The sequence below is a fragment of the Nomascus leucogenys genome, chromosome 15 (genome assembly GCF_006542625.1).
Source record: "Nomascus leucogenys isolate Asia chromosome 15, Asia_NLE_v1, whole genome shotgun sequence".
Taxonomy (NCBI): domain Eukaryota; kingdom Metazoa; phylum Chordata; class Mammalia; order Primates; family Hylobatidae; genus Nomascus; species Nomascus leucogenys.
The window spans coordinates 107,233,923-107,261,745 of NC_044395.1; the positions used below are offsets into that span (position 1 = coordinate 107,233,923).

Here is a 27,823-nt window from a genome sequence, read left to right on the forward strand (position 1 = left end):
GGGACTGAGTGGGGTCCTGTCCTTCCCACTATATATGGGGACCTCCCCCCTCCCCAGGCTCTGCTTATCTGCCTCTTGTCCAGCCACCTGCTAAATATAGATGAATTCCAGAGAGCTGAGGTCTCTCCAGGGAGAAGGTAGGGCCACATTGTCCCTGGCTGGCTCCTGTCCCTTCCCCCTCACCCCCTACGGCACAATTCTGCCTCCCCAACCCTTGGCAAGCCTCAGGGGTACCCCAAGCCCCGTGTGTGTCCCTCTTACAGCAAATTGTACGGTGGGAGCATGCTGGGCCCATAACCCTAAGGCTAACGGGTCAGGAGCATCCTCGCAGGCAGTTCAGGCAGTGGTCACATCCACAGACCCTGGGGCCAGGGTGTCTCTGAGTCCCAGCACTGCCATCTCTTTAATCTCGAAGCACCTGGTTTCCTCATCTGTAAAGCGGGGCGGGTGAAAGCAGCACCCACTGCACAGGATTGTCACATGTATGAAGTGGGTTTATAATTTTAAAAATGTTAGGCCGGGTGTGATGGCTCATCTGTAATCCCAGCACTTTGGGAGGCCGAGGCAAGCAGATTATTTGAGGCCAGGAGTTTGAGACCAGCCTGGGCAACATGGCAAAACCCCATCTCTACTAAAAAAATAAAAAATAAAAGAAATACACACACACACACACAAATTAGCCAGGTGTGGTGGTGTGGACCTGTAGTACCAGCTACCCAGGAGGCTGAGGTGGGAGGATCGCTTGAGTCCAAGGAGTTCGGGGCTGCAGTGAGCCAAAATCGCACCACTGCACTGCAGCCTGGGTGACAGAGTGAGACCCCGTCTCAAAGAATAACAAAATAAAAATGGGCTGGGTGAAATGGCTCACACCTGTAATCCCAGCACTTTGGGAGGCTGAGGCGGGCAGATCACGAGGTCAGGAGTTCGAGACCAGCCTGGGCAACATGATGAAACCCCATCTGTACAAAAAATACAAAAATCAGTCAGGCATGTGACGCACACCTGTAGTCCCAGATACTCGGGAGGCTGAGGCAGGAGAATCAGTTGAGCCCGGGGGGTCAGGGCTGCAGTGAGCCGTATTCGTGCCACTGCACTCCAGCCTGGGCAACAAAGTAAGACCCTGTCTCAAAAAAATAAATAAAAATAGAAGAATGAAGACACAACGCCATTTTGCCTTCTCTTGTGGCCCTGCAGTAGGACTAGGGAGCTGCAGGGTTGGGCTGCAGTGAGCCCTCTGGGGTTGAGGAGGTGTGGAGGGGTATTTGTCCCTACAATAATGGCCCCCAGAATCTGGGTTCCCTGAGGTCTTTGACAGTGTTGGGAAGTCCCTCACTCCCAGGCTGTCTACTGACACTACTTGCTACCATCTGAAGGAAAACACAGGACTTACAGGCTTCTCCGCTCAGCTTGGTCTGTTTCTCCCCTGCTGTGGCTAGGAGCTAGAAAGCAAACAGAACCTGGGGGTCCCACCAGGGATTCACTTGGGTCTAAAGTCCTGCTAGGAGTGCAGCTCATGAGAATGCTTTGCGGCCCACAGGAGCTTTGGGGCTTAATTCCTGTCCTCGGAATGCTGAAGAGTCTCCTCTTCCAGATAAGCGAAGCCTCCCACTCCATGTTCACGTGTCGGGACAGACCTGGAGTCTGATGCAACTTGGCCACTCAGCGGCTGTGACCTCGGGGAAATAATTTGACCTCTACAAGCCTCAGTTTCCCATTCTATAAAATGGAGTGATATTAGACTCCACAGCTCAAGGCTGGCAGGTACTAATGGACCAGAAAATCCAACGCTGTCGCTATGGTCATGGTCATCATCATCATATGAGTTCAAACCTCATCCAGGCTTAAAAACAACTATGGGGAGTAGAGAGCTTTTAAATAGGATCTATTCTCCTAATCACAGTTGAGGACTCGCTCTTTCCACCAAACTCTTAACTCCTGGTCAGGCGCTCTGTGTCATTGGTCCTCATGTTCCCAGGGTCCAGCATTGGACCACCCGATGGACAAATGACACAAAGAGAGACGTCGCAGCACACAAGGGCCAGAAGAGCTACACAACAGATTTTAAAAGAGACTCTGTGCTGCAAGAGGATGGACTGAGAATAACTTTACTTGTTTTCTGGGAGGAGGTTAATGGGTGGGAGGGGTGAGAGGGGAGATCTGATTTACAGACGGACGTGAGACTCCCAAGGCTGTACGCCGGGGTCGTCCTCAGCAAGGTTGCCCCGGTGGGGGTCTGACGCCCAGGTGGCCCTCCCGGAGCCGGGGCGGAGTCCTGGAGGGAGGCGAAGCGGGACGTGGAGGGGACTGCAGGGGGCGGGGGGGGCGGGTGAGGCGAGGCCCGGCCCGCCACAGTCCTGCCTCTGGGCCCCGGGAGCGTCCTCTCCCTGTGTCCGGGCCGGGCGAGGGCTTTAATGCTATGGCCGGCGGGGAGGCCTGGCGGGGCCCGGCGGGGGCTGCGGGCTCAGTGGGGCGGGTGGCGCCGCTCGGCCAGGCCCCCGCGGCCCAGCACTTCGCCGCTGAACTGGTAGGTGAGTTTCTTCTTCACCTTCTTGACCTCGCCCGTCTTGCCGTAGTTGCGCAGCGCGCGCGCCATCTTCTGGTAGGTCATCTTCTTGCGGTTGCCCTTCTGGATGCCCCAGCGGTGCGCGAGCGCCTCCTTGTGCTTGGACGAGAACTGGAAGGTGCCCTTGTCCTTGTCCACCCACCAGATGCTGTCCTTCATGTCGCCGCTGCGGAGCAGGTCCAACAGGAACTGGTACAGGCGGATCTTCTTCTTGCTGCCTGCGGGGGAAGGGCCCGGTGGGAGGGGGCCCGGGGCCCACATGGGAGCCGCCCCCACCGCCTTGGGCACGCACGGGGACCCGGGGACGGGGTGGCCGGGAAGGGGCAGGGGAACGGCTGTCCCAGCCCGCGCCGGGCGTGCACACACAACGCACCCACACTCACACACACACACACACACACACCTGCTGGCGCGCACACACCCGTTCACACACACCCACACACACACGCACTCACCCCCCCACGCTCACACACTCGCACCCCCACAATGCACCAAGTGTACACACATGCTCACACACCCACATAACGCACCCACTCACCCACACCTGCTTACACTCATGCTGACACATCACGCCCACACCCACTCACACACGTGCTCACACAACGCACCTTCTCACACCCACTCACACTCATGCTCAAACAGTGCAACCACTCACACGTGCTCACACCCACACACCTGCTCACACGTACACACATAATGCACCTGATCACACACATGCGCAGTCATACACATGCACACACAATGCACGTGCTCCCACACACTCAGACTCACACCCACATGCTCACACACTCATTCACACACCTGCTTTCACACATACACACACCTGTTCGCACACCTACTCACATGCACACCCGCTCACACACGCAGGTGCTTAAGCCTGTCCTCACCCCCTCACACACAGGAACACACACATGCTCACACGTGCTAAAACACATATCCACTCACATACATGCACAAACCTGCTCACATATACACATACATGCTCACCCCAGCTCACACCTTCCTGCTCACACACACCTGCTTACATACACCCTCAAACATGTTCACACCCACTCACACATCCACTGACACACACCTGCTCGTACACTCATGCCCGTTCACACACTTATATCACACACTCACTTATATCACACACATCCCTGCTTACACACACATTCGCACACATACACTTGCTCACACACCTGCTCACTCACACATATCACTCACACATGCCTGCTTACCACCACTGACATCTACCATGCTCGCATCCCTGCTCACACAGGCACACCCACACACTGCTGACACCCACTGACATGAGCATACGTGCACACCTGCTCACACACACTGAAATACATTCATGTGCTGACAGACACACAAACATGGCCACACCCACTCTCAGCCACACCAGCTCTCACATTCAGCTTCTCACACACCCACTCACACAGCCACTCGCACACATGCACCTGCCCATACCTGTTCACACACACCCTCTGCGCACTTGCTCACACACACCCAGATCTACACACACTCATGGCACAGAGAGACACACACACCTGGCACACTTCATGGCGATGCCCGTATGCACTCACAACAGATACACACACACATAGAGACAGCCACAGACAGCCCCACAAAACACACACATTGGCAAACATGCACACACACACGCACGCAACTCGGTGGCATGGCTGCTGGGTCAGTTGGCCTGGCTGGGTGGGGGCAGGGCGCAGACACGGCCAGGGTCGGGGCCAGGGTGGAGGGCCAGGTGCCCCACCTGTATCCCCAGGCAGGAGCCCAGGCCCGGGCTCCAGGCCATCCGCCTCGCCGTCAGACACCTCCAGTGGGGGGCTCTGCCGCTCGCCCTCCTCCTCATCTGAGCTGGGCTGGGCTGGGGACAGGGATGGGTACTGGAGGCACATCCGGGGCAGGTAGGAGACCTGGACGGTGGGGGAAGGAGATCAGAGTCAGGAAGGGCCAGCTTACAGCTCAGGGGGGCTGGGAGGGAGGTCAGCTGGGGAGAGAAGGAGTGCAGAGGGCAGGGGATGATGGCAGGCACAGGAGACTGGGGGAAGGCCAGGGAAAAGGGGGGCCAGTTGAGGTGCTGCACATAGGGTGCAGGCTGTGGGGCGAGGGGTGCTGACATCCAGCCCACCCAGCCCTCCCAGCTGGGCCTCCTGGTTTAGGACTGTGGGCACCGGGGAAGTGGTGCCTTGTTCTCCTCCCTGCAGAGGTGCTGTGTGGACCCGCATTAGGCTGGGGTCAGAAGTGGGCGTGCTGGGGGCCGGTGCATTGGGTCTGGAAGGGGGTTTCATAGGTGGGGTGATGAGTGAGTGGAGGGACCCTGGAGGTCAGTAGGGGTGGTAGAGGTCAGCAGAGGTCACTGATCCAGGTTAGGGTCATTAGGGAGGGTCACTGGGGAGAGGCAGGGTCAGTAGAGGTGTTCAGTGACTTGGTGTGGGATCCATGAGGGCTAGTGAATGGGGGTGGCAGACAGTGAGGCCCAGGAGGGCCCACAACAAGGCGTTGGGGTGGGGAGGCTCGGTGAGGGTGCGAGAATTATCTGGGGTCTGTCCATACTCGGGGTGAGACGAGATAAGGGGTGTGGGGTCATGAGGTCACTCGGGGGGTCAGGCGGCAGCCGTTGGGGCTCCAGCCGCCGTTGGCTCTGTGGGGCAGGAAGCTGAGTTGGGTAAGAGCCTGTGTCAGCTTCCTGTGAAGCTCCCGGGCCCCACCACAGGCCTGGCAGTCTCCTGGGGGACGGGGCAGGCGGTGGCACGCACCTGGTGGCCAAGACTGGGATGGGGTGGCACCATGGGGGTGTCGAGGACGTGCATCTGCTCCAGCTCCATGTGGCGGTAGAGCTGCTGCAGCTGCGGGGGCTGCACGCTCTGCAGTTCCGTGAAGTTGTTCTCAGCGAAGCTCTCGAACTCGCTGTGCACGTGGTGGGGGTGGAAGTCCCAGTAATGGTCTGTGGGGGACAGCCAGGCAGTATAGGGTGAGCTCAGGGTTGGGCAGAGCAGGAAAATGTTATAGTAACATTAAATAATACTGCCAGGCCATATGGGGCCTCACCATCTCATTTAACCCTCGCCACCTGCATGGTTACGCTAGGACTGCATTTTATAGATGAGGACACTGAGGCTTCGAGTGGCTACATAGCATGCCCAAGGTCAAAAGCATCCGGGTCAGAGCCAGGACTCAGGGCTGAAGCAAAGCTCGTGTTCTCAGCAATTCCATCCTGATTCCTGTGCAGTCACACAGACCAGCGTCTGATCCTGGCTCTGCCATTTACTTGCTGTGTGACCTCAGGCACAAATGTGGCATCTCTAGCCTCAGTGGACTTGCCTGTAAAATGGGGATCACAGTTATTGGGAGAATACGAATGAGTACACATTTGTAAAACACCTTGCACCAGAGCCGGCCCTCAGGGAAAGTTGATTTCCCTCCCATCCTGTTAAAACCTCGCCTGTAAACCCAGCACTTTGGGAGGCCGAGGCGGGCGGATCACGAGGTCAGGAGATGGAGACCATCCTGGCCAACGTGGTGAAATCCCATCTCTACTAAAATACAAAATATTAGCTGGGCGTGGTGGTGGGCGCCTGTAATCCCAGCTACTCAGGAGGCTGAGGCAGGAGAATCGCTTGAACCCGGGAGGTAGAGGTAGCAGTGAGCCGAGATCGCGCCACTGCACTCCAGCCTGGCGACAGAGTGAGACTCTGCCTCAAAAAAAAAAAAACCTCGGCTGGGCGCAGTGGCTCACGCCTGTAAACCCAGCACTTTGGGAGGCTGAGGCGGGTGGATCACGAGGTCAGGAGATCGAGACCATCCTGGCTAACACGGTGAAACCCTGTCTCTAGTAAAATACAAAAGAATCAGCCGGGCGTGGTGACGGGTGCCTATAGTCCCAGCTACTCGGGAGGCTGAGGCGGGAGAATGGCGTGAACCCTGGAAGAGGCTACAGTGAGCTGAGATTGTGCCACTGCACTCCAGCCTGGGCGACAGAGCGAGACTCCATCTCAAAAAAAAATAAAGAAAAGAAAAACACCTCCCACGGGTCCCTGAGCTCCCTGGCTGCCCACAGTCTCTCTCTGGGTCTCACACACACACACACCCTCACACGGCCTTGTCACATGGCCAAGGTGTGACAGCAGAGTCACAGGGCTGACATTCCTCACACACTAGAACTTGTCCAGGCACATGGTGGCCCTTCCTCTTCAAAGCCATGACCTTAAGCAGTGGCGTCTGTGTTCCCATGAGGTTCCTGGGACCTGAGACTTTCCTGGAAAACCCCCTGTGGGTCCCTTCAGGGTCTGCGGTGGAGAGGACTGAAGTCCAGGGAATAGCCCCACGCCACCGAAAGCCCTGTGTTGGAACTGGGGAAGATCTTCAGCACGAGCACCTTTTCCAGGAACAAAAACTGCGACACATCTGCGGGACTTCCTGGGCGCCATTTGGGGTCCAGAATGAAGCGTGGTAATAAAGTGACAAGATCGGCTGTCTCATGTGGGCCGAAGAGGGCACCTATGAGACTCCAGGTCCAGGCAGTGTCTCTGGGACAAGTCCACCACCAGCCATGCGTGTGTGTGTGTGTGTGTGTACGTGTGTACGAAGGTGTACACATGCCTGCCCGCCTCTCTCTTTCTCTCTCACACAAACACCTACTCACACATCCCTGATAGATAATGATGATTTTTGGTTCTGGACTGGATCTCGGAGTGTACTTGCTTTCTAAACCTGCTCAGCGGTAGTTTTGCAGTCTGACCATGTGGACAAGATATTTTTTTCTCCTGGAGCCTCTCATCCCCCCACTCTAAAAGTCAGAAATGCACCTGGGTAGTTACTGAGGCCTTGTCTACATGTATAATTATTTGGCTTCACAGTCCAGACAGCCCAGACTCCCACCTTTAGGAAGCCACATGGCAGAGAGGAGAGAAAGGCAGAGCTGGGCTCAAGTTCTGGCTCTGCCGTTTACCACTGTGTGACAATGGGAAGGTCATTCTATTTCTCCAAGCCTGTGTCCTCATCTGTTAAATGGGGCTGACAGTTACACCCATCTCACAGGCTTGTTTTGAGAAGCAAATGACCTATTGCTTGCAAAGTGCGTAGACCCGAACTTGGCACAAAGTAAGACCTTGATAAACATTAACTTCATCATTATCATTATTATTAATAATAATAATAGTTTATTCTAAAGAGCCTAGATTCCCACTGAATGTGGTTACACCTATAATCCCAGCTACTCAGGAGGCTGGAGAGGGAGGATCACTTCAGCCCAGGAGTTTGAGACCAGCCTGGGCAGCATAGTGAGACCCTATCTCTACAAAACATGTTTAAAAATTTGCCAGACATGGTGGCACACACCTGTAGTCCCAGCTACTTGGGAGGCTGATACGAAAAGATCGTTTGAGCCCAGGAGTTTGAGGCTGCAGTGAGCTATGATTACATCCACGCCTCCAGCCTGGGTGACAGAGTGAGACCCTGTCTCTTTTTTTTTTTCTGAGATGAAGTCTCACTTTTGCCCAAACTGGAGTGCAGTGGCACGATATCGGCTCACTGCAACCTCTACCTCCCGGGTTCAAGCGATTCTCCTGCTTCAGCCTCCCAAGTGGCTGAGAATACAGGCACGTGCCACCATGCCCAGCTAATTTTTGTATTTTTAGTAGAGATGGGGTTTCACTATATTGGCCAGGCTGGTCTTGATCTCCCGACCTCGTGATCTGCCCGCCTCAGCCTCCCAAAGTGCTGGGGTTACAGGCATGAGCCACCGCGTCCGGCTGCGACCCTGTCTCTTAATAAAAAAGTATTCAGTGTGCAGGGGGAGGGGCTTAACAAAAAAATTTTTTTAACTAAAAAAAAAAGAGCCTGGATTAGCACTTGAACAAGCATAGAGCAAATGCTTTTAATGCATGTTTCTTTCCTCTTGTTCTCCCTGCTCCTGGCCACCTTAGTCAGTGGCCCAGAGAAATAATTTTAGGGGACCATGTTGTCACTGCAGTTGAAGCCCAAGCATGGCACCATGAGGGCAGGGACTGGTTTTGTTCACCTCTGTCTTCCCAGTGCCTAAGTAGAGTGGGCACTCAACAAACATTTCCTGAATGAATGAATCAATTGTTGCCTCTTTTTAAAAATAAAAATGTCTTTCTAGGCCAGGTGCAGTGGCTCACACCTGTAATCCCAGCACTTTGGGAGGCCGAGGCTGGCGGATCACCTGAGGTCAGGAGTTCGAGACCAACCTGGCTAACATGATGAAACGCCATCTCTACTGAAAATGCAAAAATTAGCTGGGCATGATGGTGAGCGCCTGTAATCCCAGCTACTTGGGAGGCTGAGGCAGGAGAATCGCTTGAACCTGGGAGGCGGAGGTTGCAGTGAGCCAAGATCACACCACTGCACTCTAGGCTGGGTGACAGAGTGAGACTCCATCTCAAAAAAAAAAAAAAAAAAACTCTTTTTAAATTGAGATGGAATCTCACTATGTTGCCTTCAACTCCTGGGCTCAAGTGATCCTCCCACATCAGCCTCCCCAAATGCTTGGATTACAGGCATGAGCCACCAAGCCCAGCCGAATCCTAGCCTCTTAAGAAGCTTCTCAGGCCGGGCTTTGGGAAGCCAACGTGGGCAGATCACCTGAGGTCAGGAGTTTGAGACCAGTCTGGCCAACATAGCAAAATCCCGTCTCTACAAAAATATAAAAATTAGCTGGGCCTGATGGCAGGTGCCTGTAATCCCAGCTACTCAGGAGGCTGAGGCAGGAGAATCCCTTGAACCTAGGGAGGCGGAGGTTGTGGTGAGCCGAGATCACGCCACTGCATTCCCGCCTGGGCAATAGAGCAAGACGCAGTCTCCAAAAAAAAAAAAAAAAGCCTCTGAGACTCTCTGCAAAATTATCTAAACCTGAAGGCAAAACAAAACAAAACAAAACTTAATTTGCATTTTCTTTTCTTTTTTTTTTTGAGACGGAGCCTCGCTCTGTCGCCCAGGCTGGAGTGCAGTGGCACGATCTCGGCTCACTGCAAGCTCCGCCTCCCGGGTTCACGCCATTCTCCTGCCTCAGCCTCCCGAGTAGCTGGGACTACAGGCACCCGCCACCACGCCCGGCTAATTTTTTGTATTTTTAGTAGAGACGGGGTTTCACTGTGTTAGTCAGGATGGTCGCAATCTCCTGACCTCGTGATCCACCCGCCTCGGCCTCCTAAAGTGCTGAGATTACAGGCAGCTGGCCTTAATTTGCATTTTCATCTTGCAGTGAGCTAACAAGATCCCGAAACTCTCCTTGCTGTGGGAGAGTTTGCTCTGTTCTTTAGTGAGGAGGCTGTCCTGGGGCTCTGGGATTTGGTGAAATGATTCCTCTCCAGTTGTTGATCCCTGCTTCAGCCCCTCTTCTGGCTCTGCCCATTTTTGCCTTCCCCTGCCCAAGTTGGAGCGCCCTGGTATAATGCCGTATGGATCCTGCCTATCAAACCCCCATCCCCGAACCCACTCCCATTCCAGGGCTGGAGGGACCCTGAGTGCATGCACCCCTTAGGTGTGGGCTAAGAGGCACCCAACTGCTCTGTTTTCCTCCCCACCCCCACCTCTGTTCCGGCTCCACGTTAGACCCATGACCTCACTGTGATGGTCCCAGCCTGAGGCCAGCATTTCCCGAAACTGGTCTCACTCCACCTTCATCCGTCACTTGGAGAGGCTGGAAAAGCCTGTAAATGTGGGGTCCTGCTGGAGACCCACTGAAGCAGAAGCACTAAGGGGAGCTGGGAATCTGCATCTAAAGCCACTCAAGGAGGTTTTGTGCTCACAAAAACACTGGAATTCCAGCCGGGGTCTCCTGAAGAGGCTGCAGCTGAGACTCCCGAGCTACAATTAAGGTTTCAGAAGGCCCCATGGATACCTCACCTTTACCTGTGATTTAGTGCTCAGGCAATTATGTAATAAATACTGTCTGGTAGGCAGAAATATTCCAAATACAGAGCCCTCTGTGAGAACACAGTACAAGGAACCCCTCCTAGTGCAGAGGTCAGCACTCCTGGGCTCTTTGGACCCCATTTCCGGATGACTCTTTGAGAACAAATTGCTTTATTTCTTTGTGTCCCTTCACTGGGCCACCCAGACCATCCATTCAGGGGTCACCCATATGCCCCCTTAGCATGACTCTCAGCTCCTTGAAAGAATATAATGTCACTTGCATAACATCTGGACATGGCTCCGGACCCTCATTTCTGCAGACCGGTAGGCACCCAACAGGCAGTAGATCTCAATCGCTATTTGATTAAATGATCAACAAAAGTTAGCTTTTAGTGTATTTTTTATATACCAGACACTGTGCTAAGGGTTCAATCCACATTATCTCATTTAATCCTAACCCTAGTTCTCAGGAGGTGGCCACTACAGTATAATCTGTCTTTTGCATAGGAGGAATCTATGGCTCAGAGAAGTTAAGTCCTTTACAGCAGACATTGATAGAATCAGGACCCAAACCCACCTGTATCTGACCCCAAGGACTGAAATCTTACCACTATACCATGGCACCTCTGAGAAACAAGATGACTAATGAAAACTTTAAGTAAGACCTGTGGTGACACTGAGAGATTTTTTATTTCATTTTTTTTTTTTTTTTTTTTTGAGACGGAGTCTTGCTCTTTCACCCAGGCTGGAGTGCAGTGGCGCGATCTCGGCTCACTGCAAGCTCCACCTCCCGGGTTCACGCCATTCTCCTGCCTCAGCCTCTCCGATTAGCTGGGACTACAGGCGCCCGCCACCACGCCCGGCCAATTTTTTGTATTTTTAGTAGAGACGGGGTTTCACTGTGGTCTCGATCTCCTGACCTCGTGATCCGCCCGCCTCGGCCTCCCAAAGTGCTGGGATTACAAGCGTGAGCCACCGCGCCCGGCCTATTTCATTTTTTTGAGATGGAGTCTCACGCTGTCGCCCAGACTGGAATGCAGTGGCGTGATCTCAGCTCACTGCAACCTCTGCCTCCTGGGTTCAAGCGATTCTTCTGCCTCAGCCTCCCAAGTAGCTGGGACTACAGGCGCCTGCCACCCCGCCCAACTAATTTTTGTATTTTTAGTAGAAATGGGGTTTCACCATGTTGGCCAGGCCGGTCTCAAACTCCTGACCTTGTGATCCCCCCGCCTTGGCCTTCCAAAGTGCTGGGATTACAGGCATAAGCCACTGCACCCAGCCAACACTGAGAGATTTTAATGAGTACTTTTATCCACCTGATCACCATCATTACCCATCACCTGTCATTCTTCATCCACCCTACATCCATCCTTCATCCCCCCATCGTCCACCCATCTATCCTTCATCCATCCATTCATCATGGAACCATTATCCATCCAACTATATCATCCAGCCAGCCAGAAATGACCCATTCATCTTCATCTCTCATTTCCTCCCTCTAAACCAGTTCTCAATCTGGGGCCAAAGTCCTACCCACACATCTCTAGTCTTACTCAGTTTTTTGGTGTCACTAACACCTGTACGTCACCAGTGTAAAAATAAAATCATATTCAAAGCAAACCCACAAAAAATGTCAAGGCTTAAGTGTCATTCAGCTGACCTTATCTCCTCAGAACACAACCTCCAGCCTGAAGCCCTGGGCTCTTCCCAGGGGAGCAAAAGTGTGATCAAAACAGAGAAGAAAGATGAGGAATCAGGAAAGGAGGGGCCAAGAAAAAAACCTTCTCAGATCATAGACCACTAGACTAGGGCTCCCGAAGCCCAGCCTCTCCTGAAAATTATTCAGAAACAGGTTCAGAGGTCGAGGCAGGTGGATCACCTGACGTCAGGAGTTTGAGATCAGCCTGGCCGAGATGGTGAAACCCTGTCTCTACTAAAAATAGAAAAAAATTAGCTGGGCGTGGTGGCAGGCGCCTGTAATCCCAGCTACTCGGAGGCTGAGTCAGGAGAATTGCTTGAACCCAGGAGGCGGAGGTTACAGTGAGCCGAGATGGTGCCATTGCACTACAGCCTGGATGACAAGAGTGGAACGCTATCTCAAAAAGAAAAGAAGAAAAGAAAAGAAAAGAAAAGAAAAGAAACAGGCTCAGAGAACAGAGAACTGAAGGTTTCGTGGCACTTGTTACTCTCTACCTTGGATTCTAATTATTAGAGTTTTAATTCTTTCCCTTGTTACAAAGATGGAGCTTGCAGAACCTGTGTTTTATTCATTCCACAGCATCTAGCAATGTGCCTGGCATATAAAAGATACTTAGTATATATTTATTAGATGGATAGGCCAGTGCAAGATGGAGGGCTTGGTAGGTAGAGGGAAGAATAGTTGGAAAGGTGGCTAAATGGATGATTAGATGGGTGTGTGAATAAATTAATGAATGGATAGATGGTTAGTGCTATGAAAGGATGAAGAAGTATATGGAAATTGGATGGATAGATGGATGGATGGATGGATGGATGGATGGATGGATAGAATTCACATTTTGGAACTCTTTTCTTCATTAATCCTATTGTAGGCCAAGCACGGTGGCTCAAGCTTGTAATCCCAGCACTTTGGGAGGCCGAGGTGGGTGGATCATTTTAGGTCAGGAGATGGAGACCAGTCTGGTCAACATGGTGAAACCCGGTCTCTACTAGAAATACAAAAAGTAGCCGGGCGTGGTGGCATGCACCTGTAATCCCAGCTACTTGGGAGGCTAAGGCAGGAAAATCACTTGAGCCTGGGAGGTGGAGGTTGCAGTGAGCCGAGGTCACACCACTGCACTCCAGTCTGGGCAACAGAGTAAGACCCTGCCTCAAAAATAAAAATAAAATCCTATCATAAATAGCAAAGTCCAGCACACTCATTAGTATAGCTTCTAATTAAAAACAAGAAAGAAAGAAAGAAAGAAAGAAAATAGCAAGTGTTGGTGAAGGTGCAGAAAAATTAGGATACTAGTATACCGTCGCTGGAAATGTAAAATGATGCAGCCACTATGGGAAATAGATGATGGTTAAATTTTTTTTTTTTTTTGAGACGGAGTCTCGCTCTGTCGCCCAGGCTGGAGTGCAGTGGCGCGATCTCGGCTCACTGCAAGCTCCGCCTCCCGGGTTCACGCCATTCTCCTGCCTCAGCCTCTCCGAGTAGCTGGGACTACAGGCGCCCACCACCTCGCCTGGCTAATTTTTTGTATTTTTAGTAGAGACGGGGTTTCACCATGTTAGCCAGGTCTCAATCTCTTGACCTTGTGATCCACCTGCTTTGGCCTCCCAAAGTGCTGGGATTACAGGCATGAGCCACTGTGCCCGGCCGATGGTTTAATTTTTAATAAAACTGAAAATAGGCTGGGTGCATTGGCTCACACCTGTATTCCCAGCACTTTGGGAGGCCAAGACGGGCAGATCGTCTGAGGTCAGGAGTTCGAGACCAGCCTGGCCAACATGGCAAAACCTGTCTCTACTAAAAATACAAAAATTACCCAGGCGTGGTGGTGGACACCTGTAATTCCAGCTACTCGGGATTCTGAGACAGAAGAATCACTTGAACCTGGGAGGCGGAGGTTGCAGTGAGCCGAGATCGTACCACTCCACTCCAGCCTGGGTGACAGGGTGAGACTCCGTCTCAAAAAAATAAAAATAGAATTAGCATATGATCTAGCAATCCTCCTTCTGGGCATATATCCAAAAAAAAACTGAAAACACGGCCTTTCCACACCCTTCTTCATAGCAGCATTCTTCACAAGAGCCAAATGGCAGAAACACCCCAAGTGTCAGACAGCTGGTACGCAAAACGTGGCACACACGCAAAACGTGACACACACATACAATGGGAATATGATTCAACCTTAAAGGTGAAGGAAATGCTGACACGTGCTACACCATGGGTAAATGGGTAAGCCTTGAGAACATTATGCTAAATGAAGGCATAAAAGAACAAATACTGTATGAATCCACTCATGTGGGGCACCTAGAATAGTCAAAGTCATAGAGACAGAAAGTGGAAGGGTAGCTGCCAGAGGCTGGGGGGAGGGAAAATGACGAGCTGTTGTTTGATGAATACAGAGTCTCCGTTTTGCAAGATGAAAATAATTATAGGGATGGATGGTGATGATAACGTGAATATATTTAATATCACAGAACTATACACTTAAAATGTAAAGAAATGGTTAAGATGGTTTTAAAAATGTTTAATACTATGTGTATTTTACCACAATTAAAAAGAGTAATAGGCTGGGCATGGTGGCTTATTCCTGTAATCCCAGCACTTTGGGAGGCTGAGCCGGGTGGATCACCTGAGGTCAGGAGTTCAAGACCAGCCTGGCCAACATGGTGAAACCCCGTCTCTACTAAAAATACACACAAAGAAATTAGCCGGGTGTGGTGGAACGCCTGTAATCCCAGCTACTCAGGAGGCTGAGGCATAAGAATCACTTGATCCCAGGAGGCAGAGGTTGCAGTGAGCCGAGATCACGCCACTGCCCTCCAGCCTGGGTGACAGAGTGAGACTGTCTCAAAAAAGCAAACAAACAAACAAACAAAAAGCGTAATAAACAATAGCAAATCCTGTGAGCCCTTCAAAATCTATCTTGAATCTGTCCCCCCCATTGCTGTCTCTGTTGCCACCACCCTTGCCCAGGTCACCACCATCTCTTTCCTGGATTATTGCAATAGTTTCCTCAATGTTCTTTTTTCCAGCTCCTATTCTTGCCTCTTTTCCATCTGCTCTCCACCCAGAGTGACCTTTTAAAAAGCTTATTCAGTTGAATCATGAGACATTGGGAGAAGATACTAAAAACTTCCAGAGAGAGAAAAAAAAAGCAAATGAAACAAATGAAAAGCTAGGTTAATTATAAAAGAAATTTAAAAGAACATGGAGTGGTATCAGACTTCATAGGAAAAACTCTAGTAACCAGAAGACAGTAGAAAAATGCTTTCCAATTTCTAAGAGAAAAAATTATTTTCAATTTAGATTTCCATACACAGCCAAACTATGATTAATCAAGGGACAGCACAGAATAAAAGACATGAGGCAAAACACAAAATAAAACCATCACCACCACAACAAAAACCTCACCTCCCACACACCCTTTCTTAGGAGACGACCATGATAACAAATCTGTACAAAACATTTGCTATTTCCAGGCACTGTTCTAAGCATTTGACATACAGTAGCTCGTTCAGTCCTTACAGCAATTCTGTGAAGTTGGTATTGTCATGAAGAAGTTGAGGCACAGAGAGGTTGGAGATCTTGCCCATTGTCACCCGGATAGCAATGGAAGAGATGGGGGATGAGTTTCAGCAGCCTGGTTTCAGAAGAAGGGTTCTTACCTCCTTGCTACATTTCCCCTCAGAAATATGGGGATGAGGCCCCGGGGACAGTGGCTCACTCCTATAATCCCAGCACTTTGGGAGGCTGAGGCCAGCGGATCACCTGAGGTCAGGAGTTCGAGACCAGCCTGGCCAACATGGTGAAACCCCACCTCTACTAAAAATACAAAAATTAACTGGGCATGGTGGCACATGCCTGTAATCCCAGCTACCCAGGAGGCTGAAGCAGGAGAATTGCTGGAACCCGGGAGGTGGAGGCTGCAGTGAGCTGAGATTGCACACTGCACTCCAGCCTGGGCAACACAGACAGACACCGTCTCAAAAAAAGAAAAAAAAAAAAAAAAGGCCAGGAACGGTGGCTCACGCCTGTAATCCCAGCACTTTGGGAGTCCGAGGCAGGCGGATCACTAGGTCAGGAGTCCAAGACCAGCCTGGCCAACATGGTGAAACCCCATCTCTACTAAAAATACAAAAATTAGCTGGGCGTGGTGGCGGGCGCCTGTAATCCCAGCTACTCGGGAGGCTGAGGCAGGAGAATTGCTTGAACCCAGGAGGCTGAGGCTGCAGTGAGCAGAGATTACGCCACTGTGCTCCAGCCTGGGCGACAGAGTGAGACTCTGTCTCATTAAAAAAAAAAAAATTAAAAGAAATATGGATATGAGAAAGTACAGGTAAAGAAAGGATGCCATGTGGCTCAGCTGTGAGTAATAGCCACATGGTCATAACAGTGGAAAATTCAAATACTGATTTAACAAATGTTACCATATACAGTAATGAATTGGGGATGTGTGGAGAAATGTGAGTGTGTGTGTGTGTGTGTTGTGAATGGCTAAAGTTGAATTCTGATTATACAAGTAAATAAAATATATTTCAAACTGAAAAATCAAGCTGTTTTGAAAAATCAAGCTGCCTGATACATCAAAGGCACTCAATAAATGTTTGCCAATAAATAATGCTCTAAGTCTCTATTCCACATCTTCATTTGTACATTTACATAGCACTGGAATAGAAGACTGGAGGCCGGGTGCGGTGGCTCACGCCTGTAATCCCAGCACTTTGGGAGGCCAAGGCGGGCGGATCACAAGGTCAGGAGATCAAGACCATCCTGTCTAACACGGTGAAACCCCGTCTCTACTAAAAATACAAAAAACTAGTCAGGCGTGGTGGCACTCGCCTGTAGTTCCAGCTACTCAGGAGGCTGAGGCAGGAGAATCGCTTGAACCCGGGAGGTAGAGGTTGCACTGAGCTGAGATCGCACCACTGCAATCCAGCCTGGGCGACAGAGTGAGACACCATTTCAAAAAAAAAAAAAAAGAAAGACTGGAAAAATAGCTTTTATCAATCTCTGATATGCTACGTATGTCATGGAGAAATGCAGAATGGCATGATATGAAATTCCATTTTTGAATGAATAAAATATACATGTGTATGTATATATACTTAGTAACACTTAGGATTATATACACACAATAAAACGTCTGTAAGGATAAACTAAGGTTCTATCAGTGGGAAATGAGATTGAAAAGAGGGGGATGGGTTACTTGATATGCTGTTGTATTTTTTAAGTTTTTGCAATTAATATTTGTTACTTTAATAATTAAAAATTAGGCTGGGCATGGTGGCTCACACTTGTAATCTAAGCACTTTGGGAGGCCGAGGCGGGAGGACTGCTTGAGCCCAGGAGTTCGAGACCAGCCTAGGCAACACGGTGAAACCCTGTCTCGATAAAAAATACAAAAAATTAGCCAGGCATGGCGGCACAAACCTGTAGTCCCAGCTACTTGGGGGCCGGAGGCAGGAGAATTGCTTGAACCCCATAGGTAGAGGGTGCAGTGAGCCAAGATTGCACCACTGCACTCCAGCTTGGGTGAGAAAGTGAGACCCTGCCTTTTTTTTTTTTTTAATTTTTGAGATGAAGTCTCACTCTGTTGCCCAGGCTGGAGTGCAGTGGTGCGATCTTGGCTCACTGCAACCTCTGCCTCCCAGGTTCAAGCAATTCTCCTGCCTCAGCCTCCTGAGTAGCTGGGACTACAGGCAAGCGCCACCACGCCCAGCTAATTTTTGTATTTTTAGTAAAGACGGAGTTTCATCATGTTGGCCAGGTTGGTCTCAAACTCCTGACCTCAGGTAATCCACCCGCCTCAGCATCCCAAAGTGCTAAGATTACAGGTGTGAGCCACTGCACCTGGCCTAATTTATTTTTAGTAGAGATGGGGTTTCACCATGTTGGCCAGGCTGGTCTTGAACTCCTGACCTCAAGTGATCCACCTGTCTCAGCATCCCAAAGTGCTGGGATTACAGGTGTGAGCCACCATGCCCAGCCTTTTTTTTTTTTTTTTTAAGACCGTGTCTCGGCCAGGCACGGTGGCTCACGCCTGTAATCCCAACACTTTGGGATGCTGAGACAGGTGGATCACTTGAGTCAGGAGTTCAAGACCAGCCTGGCCAACATGATGAAGCCCCATCTCTACTAAAAATACAAAAATTAGGCTGGGCTCAGTGGCTCACGCCTGTAATCCTAGCACTTTGGGAGGCTGAAGTGGGTGGATCACCTGAGATCAGGAGTTCAACCAACCTGGCCAACATGGTGAAACCCCGTATCTACTAAAAATACAAAAATTAGCCGGGCATGGTGGCAGGCACCTATAATCCCAGCTACTCAGAAGACTGAGGCAGGAGAATCACTTGAATCCAGGGTGGAGGTTGCAGTGAACCAAAATCGCGCCGCTGCACTCCAGCCTGGGTGAGAGAGTGAACCCCTGTCTCAAAAAAATAAAAATTAAAATGTAAAAATTAGCCAGGGGTATTGGCATGTGCCTGTAGTCCCAGGTACTTAGGAGGCTGAGGCAGGAGAATAACTTGAACCCAGGAGGCAGAAGTTTCAGTGAGCCAAGATTGCGCCACTGCGCTCCAGCCTGGGTGACAGAGCGAGACTCCATCTCAAAAAATAAATAAAACCCCCAAAATATGTAAAAATAAAAGTTAGAAGATTTTGCCCAGGCGTAGTGGCTCACACCTGTAATCCTAGCACTTTGGGAGGCTGAGGTGGGTGGATTGCTTGAGCCCAGGAGTTCGAGACCAGCCTGAGCAACATGGAGAAACCCCATCTCTACAAGAATACAAAAATTAGATGAGCATGGTGGCAGATGCCTGTACTCCCAGTGAATCGGAAGGCTGAGGTGGGAGAATCACCTTAGTCCAGGAGGTCAAGGCTGCAGTGAGCTGTGATCATGCCACTGCACTCCACCCTGGGTGAGAGTGAGACTCTATCTCAAAAAAAAAAAAAAAAAAAAAAAAAAGGCAAGTCGTGGTGGCTCATGCCTATAATCCCAGCACTTTGGGAAGCCAAGGTGGGAGGATCACCTGAGGTCAGGAGTTTGAGACCAGCCTGGCCAACATGGTGAAACCCCATCTCTACTAAAAAATACAAAATTAGCTGGGCATGGTGGTGCACACCTGTAATCCCAGCTACTTAGGAGGCTGAGGTAGGAGAATCGCTTGAACCTGGGAGCCAGAGGTTGCAGTGAGCCAAGATCACACCACTGCACTCCAGCCTGGGCAACAAGAGTGAAACTCCGTCTTAAAAAAAAAAAAAGATTGTAAATGTATTTAAATTTTCAGCACACACACATACACAGAAGGTTATTCAGATCATGGTCATGTCATTTCCCTGCTCAGAACTCCCCAGTGGCTTCCCATGGTGTGTATGATAAAATCCAAATGCCTGCCATGGCCTTCGAGCCCTGCGTGAGCAGCTGACCCCTTTGGCTTCCCTTTCTGTCCCCTGCCCTGTGCTCACTGGCCTCTCTGGTCCTCTGTCAGGGTCCTTTCTGCTTTTGCACTTTCTGTTCCCTTTACCTTGAATACCTCTCCCCTACCTATGGTCACATGTGAATTACGAGTTCCTTCTCTTAGCTCAGCTGCCACCTCGAAGGCCTTCCCTGACCACTCAGATGAAAACAGCCCCCCATGTAGACACTCCGCATTACATCTGCAGAAAACGGTCTGTTTGTCTGATTCTTTTTTTTTTTTTTTTTTTTTTGCTGGAGTCTCACTTTATCTGTCACCAGGCTAGAGTTCAGTGGTGCGATCTCAGCTCACTGCAACCTCCACCTCCCGGGTTCAAGCGATTCTCCTGCCTCAGCCTCCCGAGTAGCTGGGAGTACAGGTGGGTACCACCACCTGTATTTTTAGTAGAGATGGGTTTTCACCATGTTGGCCAGGGTAGCCTCGATCTCTTGACCTCGTGATCCACCCACCTGAGCCACCCAAAATGCTGGAATTACAGGCATGAGCCACCACGCCCAGTCTGTTTGTCTGATTCTTTATGTCCCCATCCCCTCGCTGGAGGGTGAGCTCTGTGAGAGCAGTGGCCTTGTCTGGTGCTCATCATGGACTCCCCAGAGCCTACAAGAGTGTCTGATACTCAGAGACTATTTAATGGATGGAATAGGGAGGAAAGGTGGATCAGATGGGAAGCGGCTGGCAGGATGGACGAGTAGGTGGGTGGATGGGAGGGCGAGTGCATGGATGTGGGGATGGGTGGCAGGTTGGCTGTCCCCTGGGTCAGTGGAAAATAATCCAGTTGGTCTCTCACAGAGTCCTCTGTGCTTTTCCCACTCCCCAGCCACTTTGTCCCTCCTGCCTTGAGGAATGCAGTGAAGCTAGCACGGGCCTTGTCCTCTGCACGTTACCTTACCTCATAGATTACATGCCTTACCTCACTGAATCATCACAGCCCTAGGAGGTTAAGTATTTTCATGCTTTCAGTTTTATAAATGGGGAAATAGGGACTCAGAGAGGTTATGTTACTTGCCCCAAGTTTTCACAGCTGGTGAGTGATGGAGCCAGGGCTGGGCCAAAGCTTTTCCACTAAGCTTTGGTACCTAAAAATGTGGACAAAGAGGACATGCAGGAATTGATGGAAGTGTGTGTGGGTCTCTATGGTTGAGTCTTCAGACAATACCTTCCAGCGGGTATAAAAAGGGACAGCCCAGCCGGGCGCAGTGGCTCATACTTGTAATCCCAGCACTTGCGGAGGCCGAGGCAGGCGGATCACCAGGTCAGGAGTTCGAGACCAGCCTGGCCAACATAGTGAAACCCTGCCTTTATTAAAAATACAAAAAATTAGCTGAGTGTGGTGGCAGGCGCCTGTAATCCTAGCTACTTGGGAGGCTGAGGCAGGAGAATCGCTTGAATCCGGGAGGTGGAGGTTGCAGCGAGCCAAGATTGTGCCACTGCACACCAGCCCGGGTGACAGTGAGAGACTCCGTATCAAAAAAAAAAGGGACAGGCCAGGAGCGGTGGTTCACACCTGTAATCTCAGCACTTTGGGAGGCCGAGGCAAGTGGATCACTTAAGGTCAGGAGTTTGAGAGCAGCCTGGCCAACATGGTAAAACCTCATCTCTACTAAAAATACAAAAATTAGCCAGGCATGGTAGTGCACGCTTGTAATCCTAGTCAGACCCAGAAGGACTGGACAGCTACTTGGGATGTTGAGGCAAGAGAATCGCTTGGACCCAGGAGGTAGAGGTTGCAGTGAGCCAAGATCGGGCTCCAGCCTGGGCAACAGAGCAAGACTGTCCTAAAAAAAAAGGAAAGAAAGAAAGAAGAAAGAAAGAAAGAAGAAAGAAAGAAAGAGAAAGAAGAAAGAAAGAAAGAAAGAAAGAGAAAGAAAGAAAGAAAGAAAGAAGAAAGAAAGAAGAGAAGAAAGAAAGAAAGAAAGAAAGGAAGGAAGGAAGGAAGGAAGGAAAGAAAGAAAGGAAGAAAGGGACAGCCCAAATGCCCTGATTGGCAGTGATTAAGCGAGGGACAGGGCCAACGCCGAGGACACCTGGGAACACTGATTGAGTCTCTGGAGGAATTTGGGGTGCCCAGGCATCCAATCAGGAGTCATTCCTAGAGTCCCACCGGAGATATAAGGAACCTGCTTGGGCCTGAGCCACGAAAACACATGCTTTCTCTAAAGTGCTCACTCCATCAGGCCCAGCCCCAGGCTCACTGGTTTCCAGCTATGTGGGGCACCCTCACATTACAGGAAGGAAAACGGAGGCTGCAAAAGGCCCAAAGGAAATGCACCCAAGCCCCGTGAACTGAAGAGGGATTGGGCCGGGGAGAAGGCGTCCTTGATGCAGGAGGCCCGACAGCACTGTTTGTGGTGACCCGAGCCACCAGGGGGCGCCTGTCCCGGGGCCCAGCGGGACCTCCTGGAGTCCTGGAACTGCGTGGGAAGGTGGGTGCGCGGTCTCTGGGTCCCCCAGACCGGGCTCTTCACCCTGGTAGGGAGAGCTGGGGATGGAGTTGGAGGAGGGGGGACTTTCTCTCTACATTGCCTGGGTTTCCCACCGAGAGGATGTGTTTTTTATATAATTACAAATAAGCTTCAAGGAATTAAAAAGGATATTTTAAAGGCTTTCTAGCCCTGAGAGATTCTCAAAGATGCCTGTGTGTTCCCAGCTGTGGCCTGGGGGCCTATCCGCCTACCCCTGGGATACGGCTTCCAGTCTGAGTTCCGGATGAATCTGGGGCCCTAAATGTGGACCAGGCACATGTGGATCCCTAGCTGGGCCCATCAGGTTGAGACCACCACAGGTGCATCTGCAGAATGGAGCTACAGGCATGGCTGGCCGCAGGGGTGGCCTTCGGGAGTGACACCTTCCTAGGCTGTGGGCCCTCTGAGGTGCAGACACCCCAGTCGCTGGTCTGCCCGGGTCCCAGACGCCCTGAGGAATTCCCCAGTGACGACTCACCCACTGACGGGGCCGCCTCACTTTGGGTCAGGGATGTCTACACCACTAAGGCAAGATCCACTTTGGGCAACCTCCCGCAGCCCCCTGCTCAGGTCCCAGGCACCTAATGCCTCTCTCCCATCCCCTGAATTTGCTCCAGGGCGGAGGCTGGGCTGTGGGGCAGACAGTCAGACCCAGAAGGACTGGACAGGCAGAAGGACCCCACGCCCAGGCCTCTTCCTCCCACCTCAGCAAACTGGGGACCTCCGCCTCTGCGGAACAAGAGGTCCCCATAGGGTTTCCTTTGGCCCAGCAGTTCCCAATTAGGGGTGATGTTGCCTCCCGGGGGGATCTGTCAATGGGTGGAGACATTTTTGGTTGTCATGATTGGCCATGCCCCTGGCATGTGGTAGGTAGAAGCAAGGATGCCACTAAGCTTCCTACGGTACCCGGGACAGCCCACCCAGGAATCATCCCACCCAAAATGTCAGCAGTGCCACGGTTAGGAAACCCTGCCAACCACACATGGCAGGGAGTGCAGATGCGCCAGCAGGGAGTTTGGGACAAAGAGAGTGACGAGAACAGAGAGGAGGAGGTGAGTAGTTAGGCAGGGGCAGAAAAAATAGCACAGGACCCGAAGCGGACAGACCTGGGTTCCACCCAGCAACCATGTGACCTTGTGCAAGTCTCTTAGCACCTTAAGCCTGTTTCCTTGTTTATAAAAAAGACCACAAGGACAGAACCAGCAGATAACCATGGAAGAAATGAACCCTGCACCTTGACATACTGCAGAGGCTCCATAATGGAGGCTCAGGTGTGGGGGTGCAGCGATGATGCCGCAGTTCACTTCCTCTGAGAGCAAACTTGATCTGATTCTCAGAATGCCAAAGAAGTCCTGGGAATCATTTATTCTTTTTCTCTTTCCAGACCCCAGGAGCCCAGGCTGGGCTGGGGGATGGGGGCGTGGCAGGCCCCATACTCACCGCTGTGGCTTTCCCCATCACTGCTGAGATAGGGGTAATACTCGTGCGTTTGGCGTTGGTACAGATCCGTGTCATAGGGCACCAGGTCTTCCGATGGCTGCTGAGAGAGGAGGTTTCAGGGCCTGCACCATGGTGGGGGACCCCAGCCAGGCCTGCAGCACCCCCGCACGCCAGGTCCCCATCACCTTCCCTGGCTCAGTGGCTGCATTGGGCCTACAGCCCTCCCTCTAACTGGAATTGGGACAGAGAGCGGGGCAGGGGACCCAGGAGGCCTGAAAAGGGGTGACAGGGACCTTGGGGGTCAGAGGTCAGAAGAGGACTAGGGTCCCCCTGTGCTGGGCTACTCCCCATAGCCACCTCACGCTCACACTCACACTCATGCCTGTGTGCCCCCATCCTCATCCCACACACCTCTCCTGGTCACACTGATGTGCATGTCCACACGATCGCTGTGACACCCTCACACTCATAATCCCACACGAGGACTCACTCTCACAGCCCCCACCCACCCCCATGCAGGCGCCTGCACACTGTCCCTCACACACGCATCTTCATACCCCCTCAGAGGTCACCCACCTCACTCAGCTCATGCGCACACGCAGTCTCCTTGATTGACACTCGCATGACACCACGTTCCAGCCATCGACATGCATACTCACACCCCCAGAGCCACTCACATTCCACCCGCACACTCACCCGCACAGCACACACTTGCCTGCCCAGCCCCACTCTCACAGCCTGGGCAAGAGTGGCGCCACAATGACCCTCCACACTGATGGCTGGTGCAGGGGTCACCCAGGCAGGCTTAGGGGCTGAGTGCATGGAGGGCCTTGATCCCCTCACTCTGCCTCCTGAGTCCTCCCTATCTTCTTCCTTCCCTCCTCACTGCGCCCTCGCCCCGTCTCCTTCGCTTCCTCCTCCCCCTCCTCACTCCCCTCTGTCCCCCTTTTCTTCCCCCTCCTCCCTGTCTTCCTTCTTTCCTCCTCCTCTTCCTCCCACCTCCCTCCCTCCTCCCTGTCCTCCTCCCCCTACTGGCACAGACACAGGGCCGTGCACACCCAGGAGCCTTCCCAACAGTCATCAGGCCTCCCCGCCCCCACAGTGTGTGGCCTAGGATTGCACAACCGTCACTGTGGCCCTCAGGGCTGGGCTTGGGGGACTGGGGCTGCCTTGGGAGCCCACCCTACCAGGAGACACTCAGAGTGACCCTGGAGCTTGCAGAGAGGGCTGGGGGTGCCTAGGGATGGCCCAAGGAGGTCTGCCACCTGTCTAGCTCCACCTGGAGTTCAGGATTGAGAGGTCAGGGGTCAGAGACAGTGGGCCTGTGGCTTTCTTGAGGCAGAATTGGCTCTTCCTGAGACAACCTCCGTCACCCTCTGCCTGGCCGCCCACTTGGTGGTCCCAGGTGGGAAGGGGTGTCAGGGTGTGGATGCTACAGCAGGCTGGCTTGTCCTGCCTGGTCCTGCCTGGTCCTGCCTGCGGCTGGCCAAGTGAGGAGGCCAGGAGCCCAGCATTGAACCTGCCCCTCTGGGTTTCCAGGTATCGCAGCCTCGCTGCAGGATGTCAGCCCGGCTCTGGTCGGGTTGGTGTGATGTCAGGCCTGGGGTGCCTCCCAGCCTCCTGGGGTGGCTCTGAGCCGGGCCACAGTGGGGGAAGGGAGCTGCCTCTAGACCAGGAAAGTGGAGTCAGGTGGGCAGCCTGCCAAACCCTTCCCGGCTCCCCTCAAGCCTCCTCACTCCTGAGAAGTCATGGGGTGGGAAAAGGGAGAAGGGTCCTCTCAGAGGGACCCTGGTCTGACACCTGCCTAAGGCTGCAACTGTCACTCAGAGTGAAGAGCAGTGGCGATCTGCCCTTCTCTTCTCGGGGTCCCCTGGGGCTCTCACTTCTTCACCCCCAAGACCCAGTCCCTGTCCTTGTCCCAGCCTCAGCCCCCATTCTAACTTGTCACATGCTCACCCCAGGTCCCACCCAGCCCCAATCTCAGTCCCGGCCTTGTCCCAGCCCTGTCCCCTGCCGCGCCTCTCCCTCAACGCCAGCCCTGGGGCCAACCCTGACTGTACTGTCTCAACTCCACTCCTGGCTCCTTTCCAGCCCAGTCTCTGTCCCCTGTGGGTACCCCTGTGGGCCCATGACCCCGACCCTTTGGTCAACAATCATGTCCTCTGTGCCAGGCCCCGGACTCGGCGTTGGGGACGCAGAGTTCCATCAGCTTCGGTCTCCAGGAGCCCCAAGGCCATGGGCCAAGACTTCTGCCTGTTGCCTCCTGCCTTCAACCCCTTCCTGTCCAGGGGACCAGCCTCCCCCAAGCCAGTCCCCCCATCTCCCTCCTCTACCTCTCTACCGCCGCCCTCACCATCCTCAGCCCAGCACCCTCCCCAGGAGCCCCGGCCTCCGCCTGCCACCCGAGCCCTGTCTATAAATAACTGTTCAGGCCCCACCGATCACAGCCCCACCGTGGGCCCGGCCTCAGCCCGCCAGGGCATGCTCCGAGGAAGCCAATGGTCCCCTCACTGGGTCTCAGGCCAGGAGTTCCAGGGAGGCAACCCTGACTTCCCACTGATAGCAAGCCAGGAGGGCAGCGGGTGGGCTGGCGGGTTCGTGGGCAGGCAGGCAGGCGTCCGAGGGCCACGGGTTGGGCTGGTGGAGGAATCCTGGTACTCACAGGGGGGACGAGGGGAAACCCTTCCATTTTGCACGCCTGTAACATCCAGCCGGGCTCCAAGTCGGTCAGATCCCCTGCCTCGGTGGGGGCCAATGCAGGGCCCCTCAGGATGGGGTGCCCCGTCGGGGGCTGGACGGTCGTGGGGCGGGTGCAGGGCTCAGGCCTGCCCCCCGAGCTACAGGAGCCCTGGGTGAGCCCCCTCCCTTGACATTGCAGGGCCAGCACAAGTTCCTGATTTTATCGAAGGGCCTGCCGCCGGGAGATAGTCCCCTTGGGGTGACATCACCGCCCCAACCCGTTTGCATAAATCTCTTGCGCTACATACAGGAAGTCTCTGGCCGGCTGGGGCAGGTGGTGCTCAAAGGGCTGGCCTGGGAAGCCATGGGGTCCAGGCCCCCTGCCCAGAGGAAGCTGGGACTGAGAGGGATGACTTTGGGGGCTAAGCTGGGGAGGGAGGATGGGAGGGAGAGCGTGTAGCTCCGCCACACCACCGGGAGGCTTTTGCTCTAACCCAACAAATGCCTGCTTCTTTTGAGATCCTTATGTAGCCAACAGTCACCTCGTTGGGGTCAGAGCTGGAAGGGGTGGCCTCTCGGGGCCTCCACTTTCTGCAGCCAGCCTTGCTGGGTGAGGGCTCTGATCTAGCAGGCTATCAGGCCTGGCTCTCCCTGTGGCCCTGCACCCCCACTGCCTGGGCTATCCCTAGGCGGAGGCTGCACTCAGGGGTAGGGCCTTCGGCACAGTGCTGCTTTCTTCCTTCCCTCAGAATCTGTTCACATGGGCTTCCCTTCCACCAGAAGAGGGTCCTGAGTTCTTATACCCTCCACTCCCAGCTTCTTGAGTCCCACATTCAAATCCCTAGGGCTCTGTTTCCAGCCCAGGTTTCTCAGTTTCCCCATCCCTTGGCAATGCCTGAATATCAATCTAACCTTCCTAGTTTACAAACCTTTCTTGCCTATCCACCATTCATCTGTTTTCCCATGCATCTATTTGTCTATTTGTCCATCCAGCTATCCATTCATCAAGCCCACCATGCATTCACTTATTTGTCCATTTATCCAACTGTTTGTTTGTTCATTCATCTATCCAACTGTCCGTTTGTTTGTTCATTCATCTGTCAGTCAATTCATCCACCCACCCATCTGTTTATCTACTTGTCTGTCTAACCATCTATATGTCCATTAATCAGCCCATCCACCTGCTATCAATCCATCAGTCCACAATTCCATCTGTTTATCCATCTATGAACCTGCTCATCCATTCATCCACCTGTCCATCCATCCACCCATCCACTCATCCACCCATCTACCCATCCACTCATCTGTCCATCAACCCATCCATCATCCACCTACCCCTTCATTCATTCATCCATCCATCCACCAGTCCACTCATCCACCTATCTACCAATCCACCCACCTACCATTCTACCCATCTATTCATCCACCTATCCATCCATTCACCTATCACCCATCAGTCATCCATCCAGCCATCCATTCATCCATCCATCCATTCATCCACTTATCCACCCATCTACCCATCTACCCATTTACTCATCCACCTATCCACCAATCCAGCCATCTACCCATTCACCCATCCACCCATCCACTTATCCATCCATCCATTCATCCATCCATCCATCCACTCATC

The 27,823-nt window shown here is 52.4% G+C and overlaps 1 protein-coding gene across 2 annotated transcripts; it reads right to left on the minus strand.

Annotated features, from left to right (window-relative positions):
* Positions 1 to 2,089: 2,089 nt before the first annotated feature.
* Positions 2,090 to 26,444, minus strand: SPI1 (Spi-1 proto-oncogene). Of its 2 annotated transcripts, none has more exons than XM_003278976.4 (5): positions 26,177 to 26,444; positions 23,515 to 23,611; positions 5,323 to 5,510; positions 4,317 to 4,479; positions 2,090 to 2,781 (listed from the first exon to the last, which is right to left on the minus strand). In XM_003278976.4, the coding sequence occupies exons 1-5, from the start codon at positions 26,219 to 26,221 to the stop codon at positions 2,462 to 2,464; spliced, it is 813 nt and encodes a 270-aa protein (XP_003279024.1). In that variant the 5' UTR covers positions 26,222 to 26,444; the 3' UTR covers positions 2,090 to 2,461. The 2 variants fall into 2 exon arrangements, with proteins under 2 accessions (XP_003279024.1, XP_012359509.1); XM_012504055.2 differs by having other exon boundaries at positions 23,515 to 23,614; positions 26,177 to 26,409.
* Positions 26,445 to 27,823: the final 1,379 nt, after the last annotated feature.

What these genes read in the sequence shown, in the direction of transcription:
- SPI1 (XM_012504055.2), bottom strand. Translation starts at nt 26,221, where the DNA reads ATGTTACAGGCGTGCAAAATGGAAGGGTTTCCCCTCGTCCCCCCT. An exon ending in TGATGGGGAAAGCCACAGCG is followed by an intron (nt 5,511 to 23,514) that starts GTGAGTATGGGG and finishes TGTCCCCCACAG; the next exon opens with ACCATTACTGGGACTTCCAC. An exon ending in ATCCCAGTCTTGGCCACCAG is followed by an intron (nt 4,480 to 5,322) that starts GTGCGTGCCACC and finishes CCCACCGTCCAG; the next exon opens with GTCTCCTACCTGCCCCGGAT.